This window comes from Antechinus flavipes, chromosome 2 (assembly GCF_016432865.1).
Source record: "Antechinus flavipes isolate AdamAnt ecotype Samford, QLD, Australia chromosome 2, AdamAnt_v2, whole genome shotgun sequence".
Taxonomy (NCBI): domain Eukaryota; kingdom Metazoa; phylum Chordata; class Mammalia; order Dasyuromorphia; family Dasyuridae; genus Antechinus; species Antechinus flavipes.
The window spans coordinates 499,525,866-499,538,473 of NC_067399.1; the positions used below are offsets into that span (position 1 = coordinate 499,525,866).

At 44.6% G+C, this 12,608-nt stretch overlaps 2 protein-coding genes across 6 annotated transcripts in view; one reads left to right on the plus strand and one right to left on the minus strand.

The window, feature by feature from the left end:
• SPTAN1 (spectrin alpha, non-erythrocytic 1) overlaps nucleotides 1-8,931 on the plus strand; it is a 60,836-nt gene extending 51,905 nt beyond the window's left edge. For all 5 annotated transcript variants that reach the window (XM_051980117.1, XM_051980115.1, XM_051980116.1 and 2 more), the window contains 11 exons: nucleotides 697-773; nucleotides 858-1,067; nucleotides 1,509-1,805; nucleotides 2,410-2,522; nucleotides 3,218-3,235; nucleotides 6,149-6,203; nucleotides 6,574-6,770; nucleotides 7,083-7,136; nucleotides 7,250-7,396; nucleotides 7,509-7,656; nucleotides 8,387-8,931. In XM_051980117.1, the coding sequence (XP_051836077.1) occupies nucleotides 697-773; nucleotides 858-1,067; nucleotides 1,509-1,805; nucleotides 2,410-2,522; nucleotides 3,218-3,235; nucleotides 6,149-6,203; nucleotides 6,574-6,770; nucleotides 7,083-7,136; nucleotides 7,250-7,396; nucleotides 7,509-7,656; nucleotides 8,387-8,512 (1,442 nt within the window). In that variant the 3' untranslated portion in view covers nucleotides 8,513-8,931. The remainder of the gene's footprint in view (nucleotides 1-696; nucleotides 774-857; nucleotides 1,068-1,508; nucleotides 1,806-2,409; nucleotides 2,523-3,217; nucleotides 3,236-6,148; nucleotides 6,204-6,573; nucleotides 6,771-7,082; nucleotides 7,137-7,249; nucleotides 7,397-7,508; nucleotides 7,657-8,386) is intronic.
• The window catches only part of DYNC2I2 (dynein 2 intermediate chain 2), a 38,479-nt gene continuing 34,468 nt past the window's right edge, over nucleotides 8,598-12,608 (minus strand). The window contains exons 6-9 of the mRNA XM_051980121.1: nucleotides 11,903-12,070; nucleotides 11,106-11,338; nucleotides 9,687-9,844; nucleotides 8,598-9,391 (exon numbers count right to left, since the gene is read on the minus strand). Coding sequence (XP_051836081.1) covers nucleotides 9,153-9,391; nucleotides 9,687-9,844; nucleotides 11,106-11,338; nucleotides 11,903-12,070 — 798 coding nt within the window. The 3' untranslated portion in view covers nucleotides 8,598-9,152. The remainder of the gene's footprint in view (nucleotides 9,392-9,686; nucleotides 9,845-11,105; nucleotides 11,339-11,902; nucleotides 12,071-12,608) is intronic.

Sequence of the window (12,608 nt, forward strand, 5' to 3'; positions counted from 1 at the left end):
CTTCCATCAATTCCACTTAGTACCTTGTTTCAAGTTCTGGCCCATAACATCTCTTTGTAGGCTCAGATCAATCATACTGAACCATGCTAAATTAGATAATTACTGTCTCTATCAATTCTAATGACTTAACACTTTGTAAGGATTCCAACACCTGTATCTTCTACTTTCCCTTTCTCTCCTTCATCCATGGTGGGGGAGACAAATATATATAGTCAAGTTAGTCAAACAGATTTCTGCATTGGTCTTGCAAAATGAGACATTCTGCACCAAGTGCCATCATTTTTCAGGAGATGTGTAGCATGTTTTTTCATATGGTTCATCATTGTGTTGATTAGAATTCTTAATCTTTCAAATTTCTTGTCTTTACTATGCTGCTATAAACTTTTTTCCTGTTTCTGTTCACATCAGTTCATCAGCATAATAATATTTTAATTACATTCACATACAGTAATTTGTTCAGCCATTTTAATTGATGAAAATGCCTTTAGTTTCCCATTATTTGCCATCACAGACTGCTGTAACTGGTTTTGTACAGTTCATTTTGTAGTCATTTATAGTTACTTGCTTATTATCACACAGCTAACTAAAACCACTTGGAAGAAATTTGATAGAATTTGAGCTTATTCAAAATGCCCTTTGCCCTTCTTCTTTTATGGGGAAGGGGAACTACATATTTTGCAAATTTAAAATTTCCAGGTGAGAAAGAAAACAGTTTGAAGACAGATGATTATGGCCGGGACCTCTCTTCTGTTCAGACTCTTCTCACAAAACAGGTCAGTGGCCCTCACTTCCTAGAAGAGCAGTTGAGCTGCTTCCTCTGTGTCTCAGCACCCCTAACCCCCTTTGTTAATTTACAGGAAACCTTTGATGCAGGGCTTCAGGCCTTCCAACAGGAAGGGATCGCCAACATCACAGCCCTCAAAGATCAGCTGCTGGCTGCCAAGCATGTTCAGTCCAAAGCCATCGAGGCACGGCACGCCTCTCTGATGAAGCGTTGGAACCAGTTGCTGGCCAATTCAGCCACCCGGAAGAAGAAGCTTTTAGAAGCCCAGGAACATTTCCGAAAGGTAAAAATCGAAATGAATCTGCTCTTTGAAGTTAGATGCTAATTGGGCAACTGCCCTTTTTTCTATAATGTGTGAACCAGAGTTTTATTTGTTGCAGTAAAAATTATAAAATGAAATGATGTGATTATAACTGTGAGAGAGAGACAGAGACAATGTGCAGGCATCTGAAAACTGTTTAGGAAATTTCCTTAAAAAGCAGACAGAAAAGACTTTGCAATTTTATTGTTGTATAGGAAAAGTTAAAAGAGGAGATAAGGTTGATTAGGAATGCCAATTTACAAAAGTGAGAATGAGAGAAATCTGAGAGAAGTGAATGGTAAAGCTGACCCCACAACAGCATGTATTCCTGATTCCTGAATTTTCCATATTTTTGTAAGTTGTGTTTTGACTAAGCTTATCACCAGGTGAAGTATCTTAAACCAGGTTCATGTCTGCTTCCAGGTAGAAGATCTTTTCCTGACCTTTGCCAAGAAGGCTTCAGCCTTCAACAGCTGGTTTGAGAATGCTGAGGAAGACCTAACAGACCCTGTTCGCTGCAATTCGCTGGAGGAAATCAAAGCATTGCGAGAGGCCCATGATGCCTTCCGCTCCTCCCTCAGCTCTGCCCAGGCAGATTTTAATCAACTGGCTGAACTAGACAGACAAATCAAGAGCTTCCGGGTGGCCTCTAATCCTTATACTTGGTTTACCATGGAGGCCTTGGAAGAAACCTGGAGGAATCTACAGAAAATCATTAAAGTAAGTCTTCTATCCTTTTAAGCCTCATCCCACTGATTTTCCTTCCCAAATTGCTCTTTCCTGCCAACATATCATATAATTTCAAGAAAAGAAAAAGGCACTCTCATCCACTTGAGAAAACTCTTATCTCCAAACAAGAGGCTGCTTAACCTTTGCTGGAGTATGGACCCCTTGGCAGTCTGATTCCCTTCTCAGAATAATATTTTTAATGCATAAAGTAGCCCAATCAATCACATTGAAGTACAATTATCAAAACAGATTCCAGGTTAAGAGAACACCTTCTCTACCGGATCTCCAACAAGTGATAAAATGCAACCAATTTATCTTAAGGCTCCTTGGTAGAGCCGATTATTAAAGATTAAGAAATCTGCTTCTCTGTACAACGTACTCTTTTCATTAAGCCTCTTTTATCCTCTGGTACCAATTAGAAATCAGACTGATCCTTGTTTCCAAATATCAGTTCATCCTATACTTGGCAGCTTTTGTGTCCTCTATGTCTTCTCTTCAAGCTAAGTATTCCTAGTTCCTTTGGCTAATTTTTATAAGACATAAAATCGGTTTGCCGTCTTTTGGATGCTACTTCTCATCACCCTCTGGTTCTTAGGAGCGGGAGCTGGAACTACAGAAGGAACAGCGAAGGCAAGAGGAGAATGACAAGTTGCGACAGGAGTTTGCCCAGCATGCCAATGCTTTCCACCAGTGGATCCAGGAGACCAGGTGCCCATCTTCTTGTGGACTTCATTGGTCTTGAGGGAAAGCTGGGGTGAGGATGACCTTGTTCAGGCTAGCAGCTCTCCAGGGAGACCTATTCCCTTTACATTGGGAGTTTGTAGAGCAAGTCGTTTGCTCAAATCACGGTACCATGGATTCTTTGCAAATTTTATATTCTGAGGCGGGTACCACCTGTCCTCCAAAATCTCCAGCTCTATGATTAGAAACGATTACTTAAATCTTGTCACTGAAACTTGCAACCAAATTAAAATTTGGCTCTTAAAGCCTATGGGAGTCTCACTGCAGCCACTCCCCATACTGCAGTCAAACTGGCCTCCCTATTGTGGTGCTTGTGATTTTTTTGTTTTAAATACCCTCACTCTCTAATACACAGTAAGTGCTTGGGAAGGGAACAAAAAGAAAACATAGACACAGATAGGTTTTTCAAGTCAGAGAAAACATTGGCTAAGGAAGACAAAACAGGTATTCATACTGTTTTCCCAGAGGGGTCAATTGTAAATCCAGAAGTTGGGAACAGAAAGGTTTTTTCTTGTGTTATAGCAGTTGTTCGATGCCTACTTATTGATGAACTAGTGTGTGTAGACATTATACTAATGTCTCTTTTCTCTTCCTTTTTTTCCCTTTTTAATGGTTGCTTCTCCTGATACCACCTTCGGCTTCTTGGATCCATGTCTCCACAGAACATATCTCCTCGATGGGTTAATATCATCTTTTTATTCTCCCCAGGCTTGTATTGTGGCATTGGTGTATTGTGTGCTTGTTCTGCCCTCCTCCTCCCCTCTCCCCTTGCCCAGTGGCTTGGTTTGAAGTATTTCTTTGATGGGCATCCCTACCCAGGAGTAGATTGTACCATTCTCAAAATACTGTGCCAAGCACCATCCCTCCTCAAGAGTATCCCCTTGACCCTAACGTCCAGCTTGGATATCCCAGCTTCTTGCCTGTTTCCTTCAGAACCTAAAGCCTCGGGAGGAGAGTCATTTCTCTATTTTTTTTTTTTTTTGTAAGCCAGAGTCTCCTTTGGTAAAAGTAGGGAAGGACAAGAGAAAGGGACAAGTCATTGATTGGCGTGTCTTGAGTTTTTAATCTATTCTTTCTCCATTAATGTAGTAGTATTTCATGTCTAAGTGTCTTTTTTTCCATCTAACTCAGTAGGAAAATGGTTGCATTCAAGTTCTTTGTTGCAAAGCCAGGTGGAATGTAATTTGAAATAGAAACACCATTTGGCAATTTTGGTATCATTTGTGCAAATTACTTGAAATTTGTTAAGCTGTATGATGCCTCATTTTAAGACTTAGCTCTCTGAAAGAAAAATAGGCTTTTTTTTTTTTTTTTTTTGAACCATCGAGGAAATGTAAAGGTTCTTAGAAGGATCCTGTCTTGCTCTTAGAAAGATATTTTGAACACTGAATTTTTAAGTTGGTGGTTGAGAAAAAAAATGTCATTGTGGTTCTTTCAGTACAAGATAGGAACTCCCACGCTCATAACCTTTGATCCACTGAAGTTAAGCTAAACCCCTTAGGACTGTCACTTCTTTGTTAGAAAGAAGGTTGACCCCAAAAGAACTAGAGATCTCTGGAACAATTGGCCACCTGGCTCTCCTTCCCAGACTCCCACCCTGTAAGCCCGCGCGTCTCTATCTGCCAGTAGTGTCTGAGTGATGTAAAATGCTCCATTTTCCTTGTGGGTCCAAAAAAGTCCTTGTCCCTTTTGACTCTGGTCCACCTGCCTGTGGTCCCTCGTGGCTAGAGGTCCCAGTCCCCCACTGGACACTGCCTTGGCTTTGATCTTCCTGTTCTCTGTGCACTGCCAGCTCAGACCATAGCGTGTTTCCATCTGTGTGCTCTGACCTTTTTCCCTTCTTCCTCCTTTGGTGTGTATTCATTTGGTTTCTTTTCTTTGAATAGCATAGCATATCGTCGGGTCATTCGTGTCTATCAGTATGAAGTTGGGGATGATCTGTCTGGAAGGTTTTTCTCCTCTTATTTTCTCTTCTTTACCTCACTGTGGTTTTTCCCAATGCACTCTTGACTTCCTGGGCGGCTCTGCTTCCTCACTAACTCACTGCCCTGTGGCCGCTTGGGAAGGAGGGGCCTTGGTCCTTTCCCCTGCACCAGTGCCCGGACCCCCACCCTGCCCACCACCCCACCCCAGATCCTGGTGTGTGCTTTTCCCATGGGATTAGGGCATAACTAGGCTCTGACTTGCTGTTTTAGAGGAAAGCTTGATTGATTTCCATAGCTAGAGTAATTTTGATTCTCAGTTTCAAGGGGCAAAGGGTATTGGGACTAGAGAAGGATCCTGGGAGTCGGGAAAACCTGAGTTTGAAGTCCTTCTGACAGGCACATAACTGCTGGTAGAGGGAGGTTGGGTTTGGGGGGGAGGGGGAAGGGGTTGGTTTGGTTGGGTTTTTGTTTTTTTGTTTTTAACCAGAAAGTCTCTATCCCAATGAAGTCATGTTTTCCAACTTCCCAGAGATATGTATGGAAAGGTAGTTTCTGGGGAAGAAGTCGCAGATGGCTCGTAAACTTGTTTTCTCTATCAATAATGCTGTGTTACCTTATTCTTGTCATGGTAACCACAAGCTCTTTATTCACTGGTTACCTGCTGTGAAACCTCACGCTGACATATTAGAGACCAGAGTATCTGCGAACCAAAGCAAATGATCACAAGTCACATGGAACACCCCTCAGCACATCGGCATCCAAACTGGGGCCAGATACATAACCCACGGCTCGTGAAGCCAAACCATCAGGGCTTTACTAAAACTTGTAATAAAACCAACAAATGTCTTTGGTCTCAGCAACTCTTACACAGAGTATTTGATTCAGTAATGAAGTTTTTAAGGTATTGGCCCCATTCTCAGTGTCGCACATACCCGTGCACTTTGGGATTGGTACCATATTTCCCCTTCCCACATTGAATAGATTGATTGCAAAAAAGGCCTTGAGATTGAGTCCCTGGCAACCAAGCCTTAAGGAAACATTTTGGCCAGCAGCTCTTGGCTTCTGCCCTCCTTTCCCATCTTGATCATATATGTAGTCCTTCTCCTGAGATGTTCCTATTGTTCTAGTATATAGAGCACTGTTGTTGGAGCTGTACTGTTTCTAATCTTATGAGAGGTGAGCACTTTGAATTGAGCATAAAATCAGTTCTTTCCATGGGGATCATGGGGATTGAAGTTAATTCCCAGGTCCCTAAGATCACTAAAATGGCTACCTAAATGAACAGTCTCCATTTAAAACACTTGAGACTGGGAAAACATGGGGAAGATGTGATTTTGGTGGTAGGTAGGTGTAGTTAAAACACAGTAAATGGTCAAAAAACCAGGCTGGGGAAGTGAGAGGCCTTGGTTCTATTCCTGTCTCCATTCTCAATGTTGCCTAACCCCTGTTGAGCTTGTTTTTCTACTCCATAAAATGGAGATAACTTGCCTTAACTACCCCATAGGCGTCTGTGAAAGAATGTTAGCTGATGAAAGATGTTTTGTGCTTCATGAGTAAAGGGGCTTAAATGAAATACAAAAGGCATTTCATTCCGGAGAGGATGGGGTTAATGCAAGCCCTCCCAATCTGTTGTTCTTTCCCAAAATGTAAACCTACTTCTTTGTTTAGGTCCTGTATGGTGGAAGAATCTGGTACCCTGGAATCGCAGCTGGAAGCCACTAAAGTAAGTGTTCTAGATGTGACTCCCGTTCTCTGGCATCTGCTTCAAGTCATTCACTGGAATGGCCCTGCTAGTGAACCTCTTCTTCCTTCACAAGGTTATGGTGTTTTCCTCCTTAGCTTAATTAAAAAGACTATGCATAGTTTGGTATGAGGCGTTTAGCTCATAAGAGAGCTACCCGGGGGACCCTGCTCTGAGGGAACCAGGGATTCTTTGATTCTTCCTCATGCCTTCACTGGGCCTCTTATCCTAGTTTTAAAAGAATCAGCCCTGAATCCAACAGCCCTTCTCAGAAAGTGAAGAAAATATATGCAAATGATTATTCTCACCTTCAACTTTTCCTCTATCTTTGTGAACTTCCTCTTGCCCACAGCGTAAACACCAGGAGATTCGGGCCATGAGGAGTCAGCTGAAGAAGATTGAGGACCTGGGGGCAGCCATGGAGGAAGCCCTCATCCTGGACAACAAATACACTGAGCATAGCACTGTAGGGCTGGCCCAGCAGTGGGATCAACTGGACCAACTTGGGATGCGAATGCAACACAACCTGGAGCAGCAGATCCAGGCCAGGTATGTCTCTACCGCATCCTTCCCAGATGTTTGGAAGCTTTGCGGTGAGATGAGAAAAAATTCCTTCTATTTATTTCTCATGAAAACTTGGGTGGGTCTCAGTGATTCTAGGGAAAAGGAGGTAATGATCTTCCTACCAACAGAAAGATTAGTGAAAAAGACAACCACTTAGTCTTTCATCTGGTAATCGGGATTCTGTAGGGACTTGGTGACCATGTTTTTGTTGGCCAAAAAAACCCAAAAACCTTTTGTCACCCAGTGGCAAGTGCCTGGACTCCATGGACAGATCCATAACTATGCTTTTGTTTACAGGAATACAACTGGTGTGACTGAAGAGGCCCTAAAGGAGTTTAGCATGATGTTTAAGTGAGTACTGCCACAATTCCCCAGGGAGGTTTCTAAAAGTTGCATCACTTTAGGCTTCATGCCCTCCTTCCTCCTCAATTATGACAAAACTGAGCCAATTCTTTGCATTACAGGCATTTCGACAAGGATAAATCTGGCCGACTTAATCACCAAGAATTTAAATCTTGCTTGCGTTCTCTGGGTTATGACCTGCCTATGGTGGAAGAAGGAGAACCAGACCCTGAGTTTGAAGCTATCCTCGACACTGTGGATCCAAACAGGTACAATGCCAGAAATAAGAGCAAAGCATTTCCAGGCTAAAACCGTTTGCATAGCCTCTAGAGTAGATGTTCTATCATCTTACCCATTCATTTCCCTCTCTTCTTCTCCCAGGGATGGTCATGTATCACTGCAAGAATACATGGCTTTTATGATCAGCAGGGAGACTGAAAATGTCAAATCCAGCGAGGAGATTGAAAGTGCTTTCCGTGCCCTCAGTTCTGAGGGGAAACCCTATGTGACCAAGGAGGAATTATACCAGGTATATACATATGAAATACAGGGTGACTATTGGGCATTCTTGTGTCAGGAGAACATTGAAAGCATTGGGGCTTATAATGGGAATACACAAACTGACCAGAGTAGAGAACTAGTCTCACCAGTGACAGGAATCTCATAGGACAGCTCCATTCCATGTTATATTACCCTTCCCACTGAGCTTGCCTTACTTGAACACATCTCATCTCATCAGATCTAGAAATAGTAGGCCATACCTGAGACCTTATGTATCTAGCACTTGTACATGCAAAGAGTTTTCCACATTCCCCCTTGCAAAAATCTTATGCTCCAATTTTCTCCCTGATGTCCCCCTTCCAAGACAGCAAGGATTGCAATATAGGTTAAACGTGTAGCACTTGTTATTTTTAATAACAAGCACTTTTAACAACTCCCTTTTAGGTATGTGGGAATGTCCCCCCACTTGGAATATTTGAGAACCAGACTTTTGTGACTCGAGTAGAAGCCAGGTCTTGACTCATTTTTGCACTTGTGAAGTCATGATTTTCACACTGATATTCTTATCCTGTGTAGGGATTACAGAGGCCATAGATTTCTACAAGTTCTTCTACAATTTTTCTTTTATCCTTCTCTTTAAAACACAAACCACTGACTGGGGCTCCCAAGAGATTCTGTCCTCAAAACAATTCAGCTTTCTTGGACTCAGGATTAGGTAATGAAATAACCTTGATCTCTCTTTTCTTTTCCATTTTCAGAATCTGACAAGGGAGCAAGCAGACTACTGCATCTCGCACATGAAGCCCTACGTTGATGGCAAAGGCCGAGAACTCCCCTCTGCTTTTGACTACGTAGAATTTACCCGTTCTCTCTTTGTGAATTGATTCACAATCCCTAGTGTTAGTCACAGCCAAACATCGCTCGTCTTGCTGCCTCACTGCATGTCTGTCCATCTTTGTGCTCAAAGGAAAAAAAAAAAATTCAGACAGTGTTACTTCCAAATGTAACCTTAAAATGCTTAGCTTGGGGGATTAGAGAAACGGTGCTTCAACAAAATGTTTTGAGTCCAGATGAAATTGCTGGATCACTGTCAGAAGATTTATGTTTAAAATTAAAATTAGGGGATTTCACCCTGTCTCCTATATGTCCTAAAAACACGTCTTCCCCCACCCCACCCCACCCCACCCCACCCCCAAATGGGACCTGAAGGGGAAAAATTCTATAAAGCTGGCTTCACTTCATTCCTGTTTCTTCCTGATTTTCTGTATGCAAAAGGTAAATAAATGACTCTTCCCCAAAAAAAGAGGGTTTTTTTTGTTTTTCTTTTTAATTGTTAAAAAGTTCCACTTTAAGGTATATCTATCTGGGTAACAACACCCAAAGACCTACTCGAATTTCTGCCCCTAGGAACAGAATTCTCCCCACAAGCCTTGAACAACATTCCTTGTGCAATTTAAATGCCTTATACTGCTCGTTTTTTGCTTGTCACCACCTTCCTGGTCAAGGAAAGTGGGCTGGGTGTCCTCAGCTGGCCACCTCAGTTGCCAATTGGTCCAGATCTTCTGTTTCCCGAGGTGCTTGTTCTGTGAACTCTGTGCTTAGCTGCCATATCTTTACGACACCTTTGGCATCCCCAGCAGCCAGGAGTTGAGTCTGTTGAAGATTGAATTCCAGACAGTATACTGGGCTTTCATCTGGAGTTTGCTTGATAGAAACTGTGGGTTTTTGGGAGCTCTTTCTGAGATCAAACAGCTGTATGTCTCCTTTAAGAAAAAGGTGAGAATTATCCAACTATGCCTTTGAAAGGGGAGCCAGTTCTGATAGGGTACAAAGAAGAAAATGATTCTTAGCCTTGGAATCACTGGAGTCTCTCTTTAAAAGCCAGGCTTCCAGAACCAGAGTTAAAAGCAACTAAAATCAACTACAACTTTAATAATCTCATCCCATACCCCATAAAGAGACAAAAATTAAATTGTCCAAAAGTAATTTGCCCCCTCTCTTTCCCTTGGAGTGGAAGCTTCTCCAGAATAATTAGGCTTCTTAAAAGAAAAGCCTTACCTTCCCCAGAGGCGGCAGCAAAGACCAAGGGTCGGACAGGAGACCAGCGCACACTAAACAAGTACTTGTGGGACAGCTGGAGCGACGTCAGGGGCTGGGCCTGCAGCATAGAATAGAGGTGGATGTGGCCATCCGTGCCAGCGCTCAGAAACAAATTTCTAGGGAAAAGCAAGAGAGCCAGTCAGTCCATCCCGTGTCATTGTCGCACTCAAAACCCTAGCATAGGTGCACACGCTGCAAAAATCAGGAAGCGAGGTGGAGCCCGCCTCGCGTCAGCCCCGAGTTCAGATCTGGCCTCAAAGATGCTGTGTGGTCTCGGGCAAGTCACTGAAGCCTGTTTGTTTTCCTCAGCTGACAAGTAAGCACTGCCACCCATTTCAGCATCTCTGCCAAGAAAGCCTCAAAGGGGGTCAGACACGAAAAGAGCTCCCACTGGGTGTGAGCACAGAGTTGGGATCTGTCCTGAGCCTTGATGAAGTGGGGTAGCATTTCACTGAGGAGGAGAGTATAAGGGCCTTAGGACTACAGCAGGTAACGAGCTTGAGCCCCACAGGTTGATCATTTGAGATGGCCTGCAAATGATGTTATAAATATCCAAATGGCCCTTGGCAGGAAAAAGGTTCCCCACCCCTGGTAGAAGTGAAGAGTGGACACAGCCAACATTTTAGAGAGCCTTTAATTAAAACTTGGTGGATTAAAAGCTCATCTTCCTATACTGATGGGGAGACTTAAGGACAATGACTGGCCCAGCTTGTTCAGTCAGGCCCAATGGGCCCAAGGTCCCACGGCAAATATGTATCTGAGCTGGACCCTCACCCACATCTCTTGAACCCTAAGCCCAGGACTGCACCACATCTTACATCCCCCTAATCTTTAAAAAGATGACTGGTCCACAAGAAATGGAGAAGAGGATAGGGATCAAAACTCTGAATCATTAAAGAACATAGAGTTTTTCTCAGGAAGGAAAGGGGGTGGGGGGTGCTTAAGCTTATTCATCCAATCCCACTGAGTAAAAAGGGGGGACTTGCCAAAGGGCCCTTTGAACAACCATTCTTAACTTGGGGCCTTTGGACCCTCTTCTGGCAATCTGGTGAAGCCAATATTATAAATGCATAAAATAAAACACATAGTATTAAAAAGAAAACCAGTGATAGTGAAATTTAACTATTAAACTATAAAAAAAAAGTTCATAGGGGAAGCTAGGTGATGCAGTGGATAGAGCACCACCCTGAAGTCAGGAGGACCTGAGTTCAAATCTGATCTCAGACACTTAACACTTCCTAGCTGTGTGACCCTGGGAAAGACACTTTGCCTCAGCAAAGAGAAAAAAAAAGTTCATGGATCTCAAGTCTAAGATCCCTGCTCTAAACAATTAGAAGGCGGGCACTCACCTGGCTCTGATGAACACCTGGACCTTACCTGTGGAAGGGTGAGCAGCTCACAGAGTAGATGGGGCCACCGTGAGGGGAAAAGGTGAATTGGGCAGGTGCTCGGAGGGGTAAGGAACTGGGCATTCGGGTAAGGGCCGCCACTTCTACTGCCGTCGAGCATTTGAGTGGGAAGCCGCCTTCGGTGCCCAGGATAAACAAGCTGGGGTCAAAGCTGGAGAAGGCTAGGGCTGTGACCCCTACCTCTGTCTCACCCCGGGTAGGCTACAGAAAGACATCAGCAGGAGTGTCAGCCCTAGATTGCTGTGGCCAGCAGTAACATGCACAACCTCCCTCCCCCCCGACATGAAACTGGGAACTATTTCCAAGTTAGAGGGACACTAAAGATCATAGAGACCAGCCCTTTTTTTGAATCTGGTCAAGTTTACACAGTGAATCCCGAGGACTAGAACCTGGAGCTTGACTGCCAAATTTAGAGCATGTTTTAGCCATGGCTTTGGAAGTCAGAGCTGGAGACAGTTTTGTTCTCCAAGAAGTCACCAGCCAGGCTAGGCAGCCTCAGGGTCAGGCTCTTCAGCTTCTGCCTTCCTGTTCCTGTGCTTAGTATCCCCTGCCACTTCCCTGGTACAAGGGAGGCCTTTGCCATATTAGGGTCCCCAGTTCCTGGTGCTCAGGTCTCTGCTGTCCTCAGAAAGACAAAGGCAAATTAAAGAGGGGCAGCGGCACTGCCGGCTCTGACTGGGCCCTTTGCCTGGGAGAACCCTCACGCCAGGTCCGGGAGGGTGTTCTGGGCCCTTCCCCAGGCCCAGCACCTTAGCCTCGGCTCACCTTCTTCAGCTTTGTGTTTCGGGGGATCTGCTGCACCACCAGCGCAAAACCCTCCGTCAGCTGCAGCTGTCCCGACCCAGCCGCCTGCCACAGCAACACCTTCCCGTCCGTGGAGACACTCAGCAGCTGGAAGCGGTGGCTGTGCCGCGGCTCTGGCAGCCACGCCACCTGTGGGCACCGCAAGGAAGGGAAAAAGTTCAGGGGAGATGGCGGAGGACGCCCGACAAGGGCAGATGGTGGAAAGCGGCTGCTTCAGTGGCCTGCAGAACACTTGCCTAAGCGTGTCTGACACCCTTCCTCCCACTCGAGCTTCGGTCCCCATCTGCGCTGACACAAAAAACGAGGGGAGAGCCAAGGAGCCCAAGGACAGAACCTGGAGGCTCCAGCACGCTCCAGGGTAGAGCCAGCATGGGGACTTCCTGAGGCCACCCAGTTGTGACGACACAGAGCACCCTGCCATCTATGGCCCTTCCTTCACGAGAACAAAATCACAAACTGGAAGGGACTTCATTGCTCCTCTGGCCAAACCTCAAGTAGAAATCTCAGAAATATCCCCAGCTTCTATGGGATGGGAAAACCTAATATTTCTGTAAGCTGTATGTTTGGGGCAGCTTTAATCATAGGGTGTGCTTCCTGAGAGCCTAATCCTGCTTTCCCGTAACTAGCATCCCCCGATTTAACCAGCGTCCCCCGGTTGTGCCCTCTA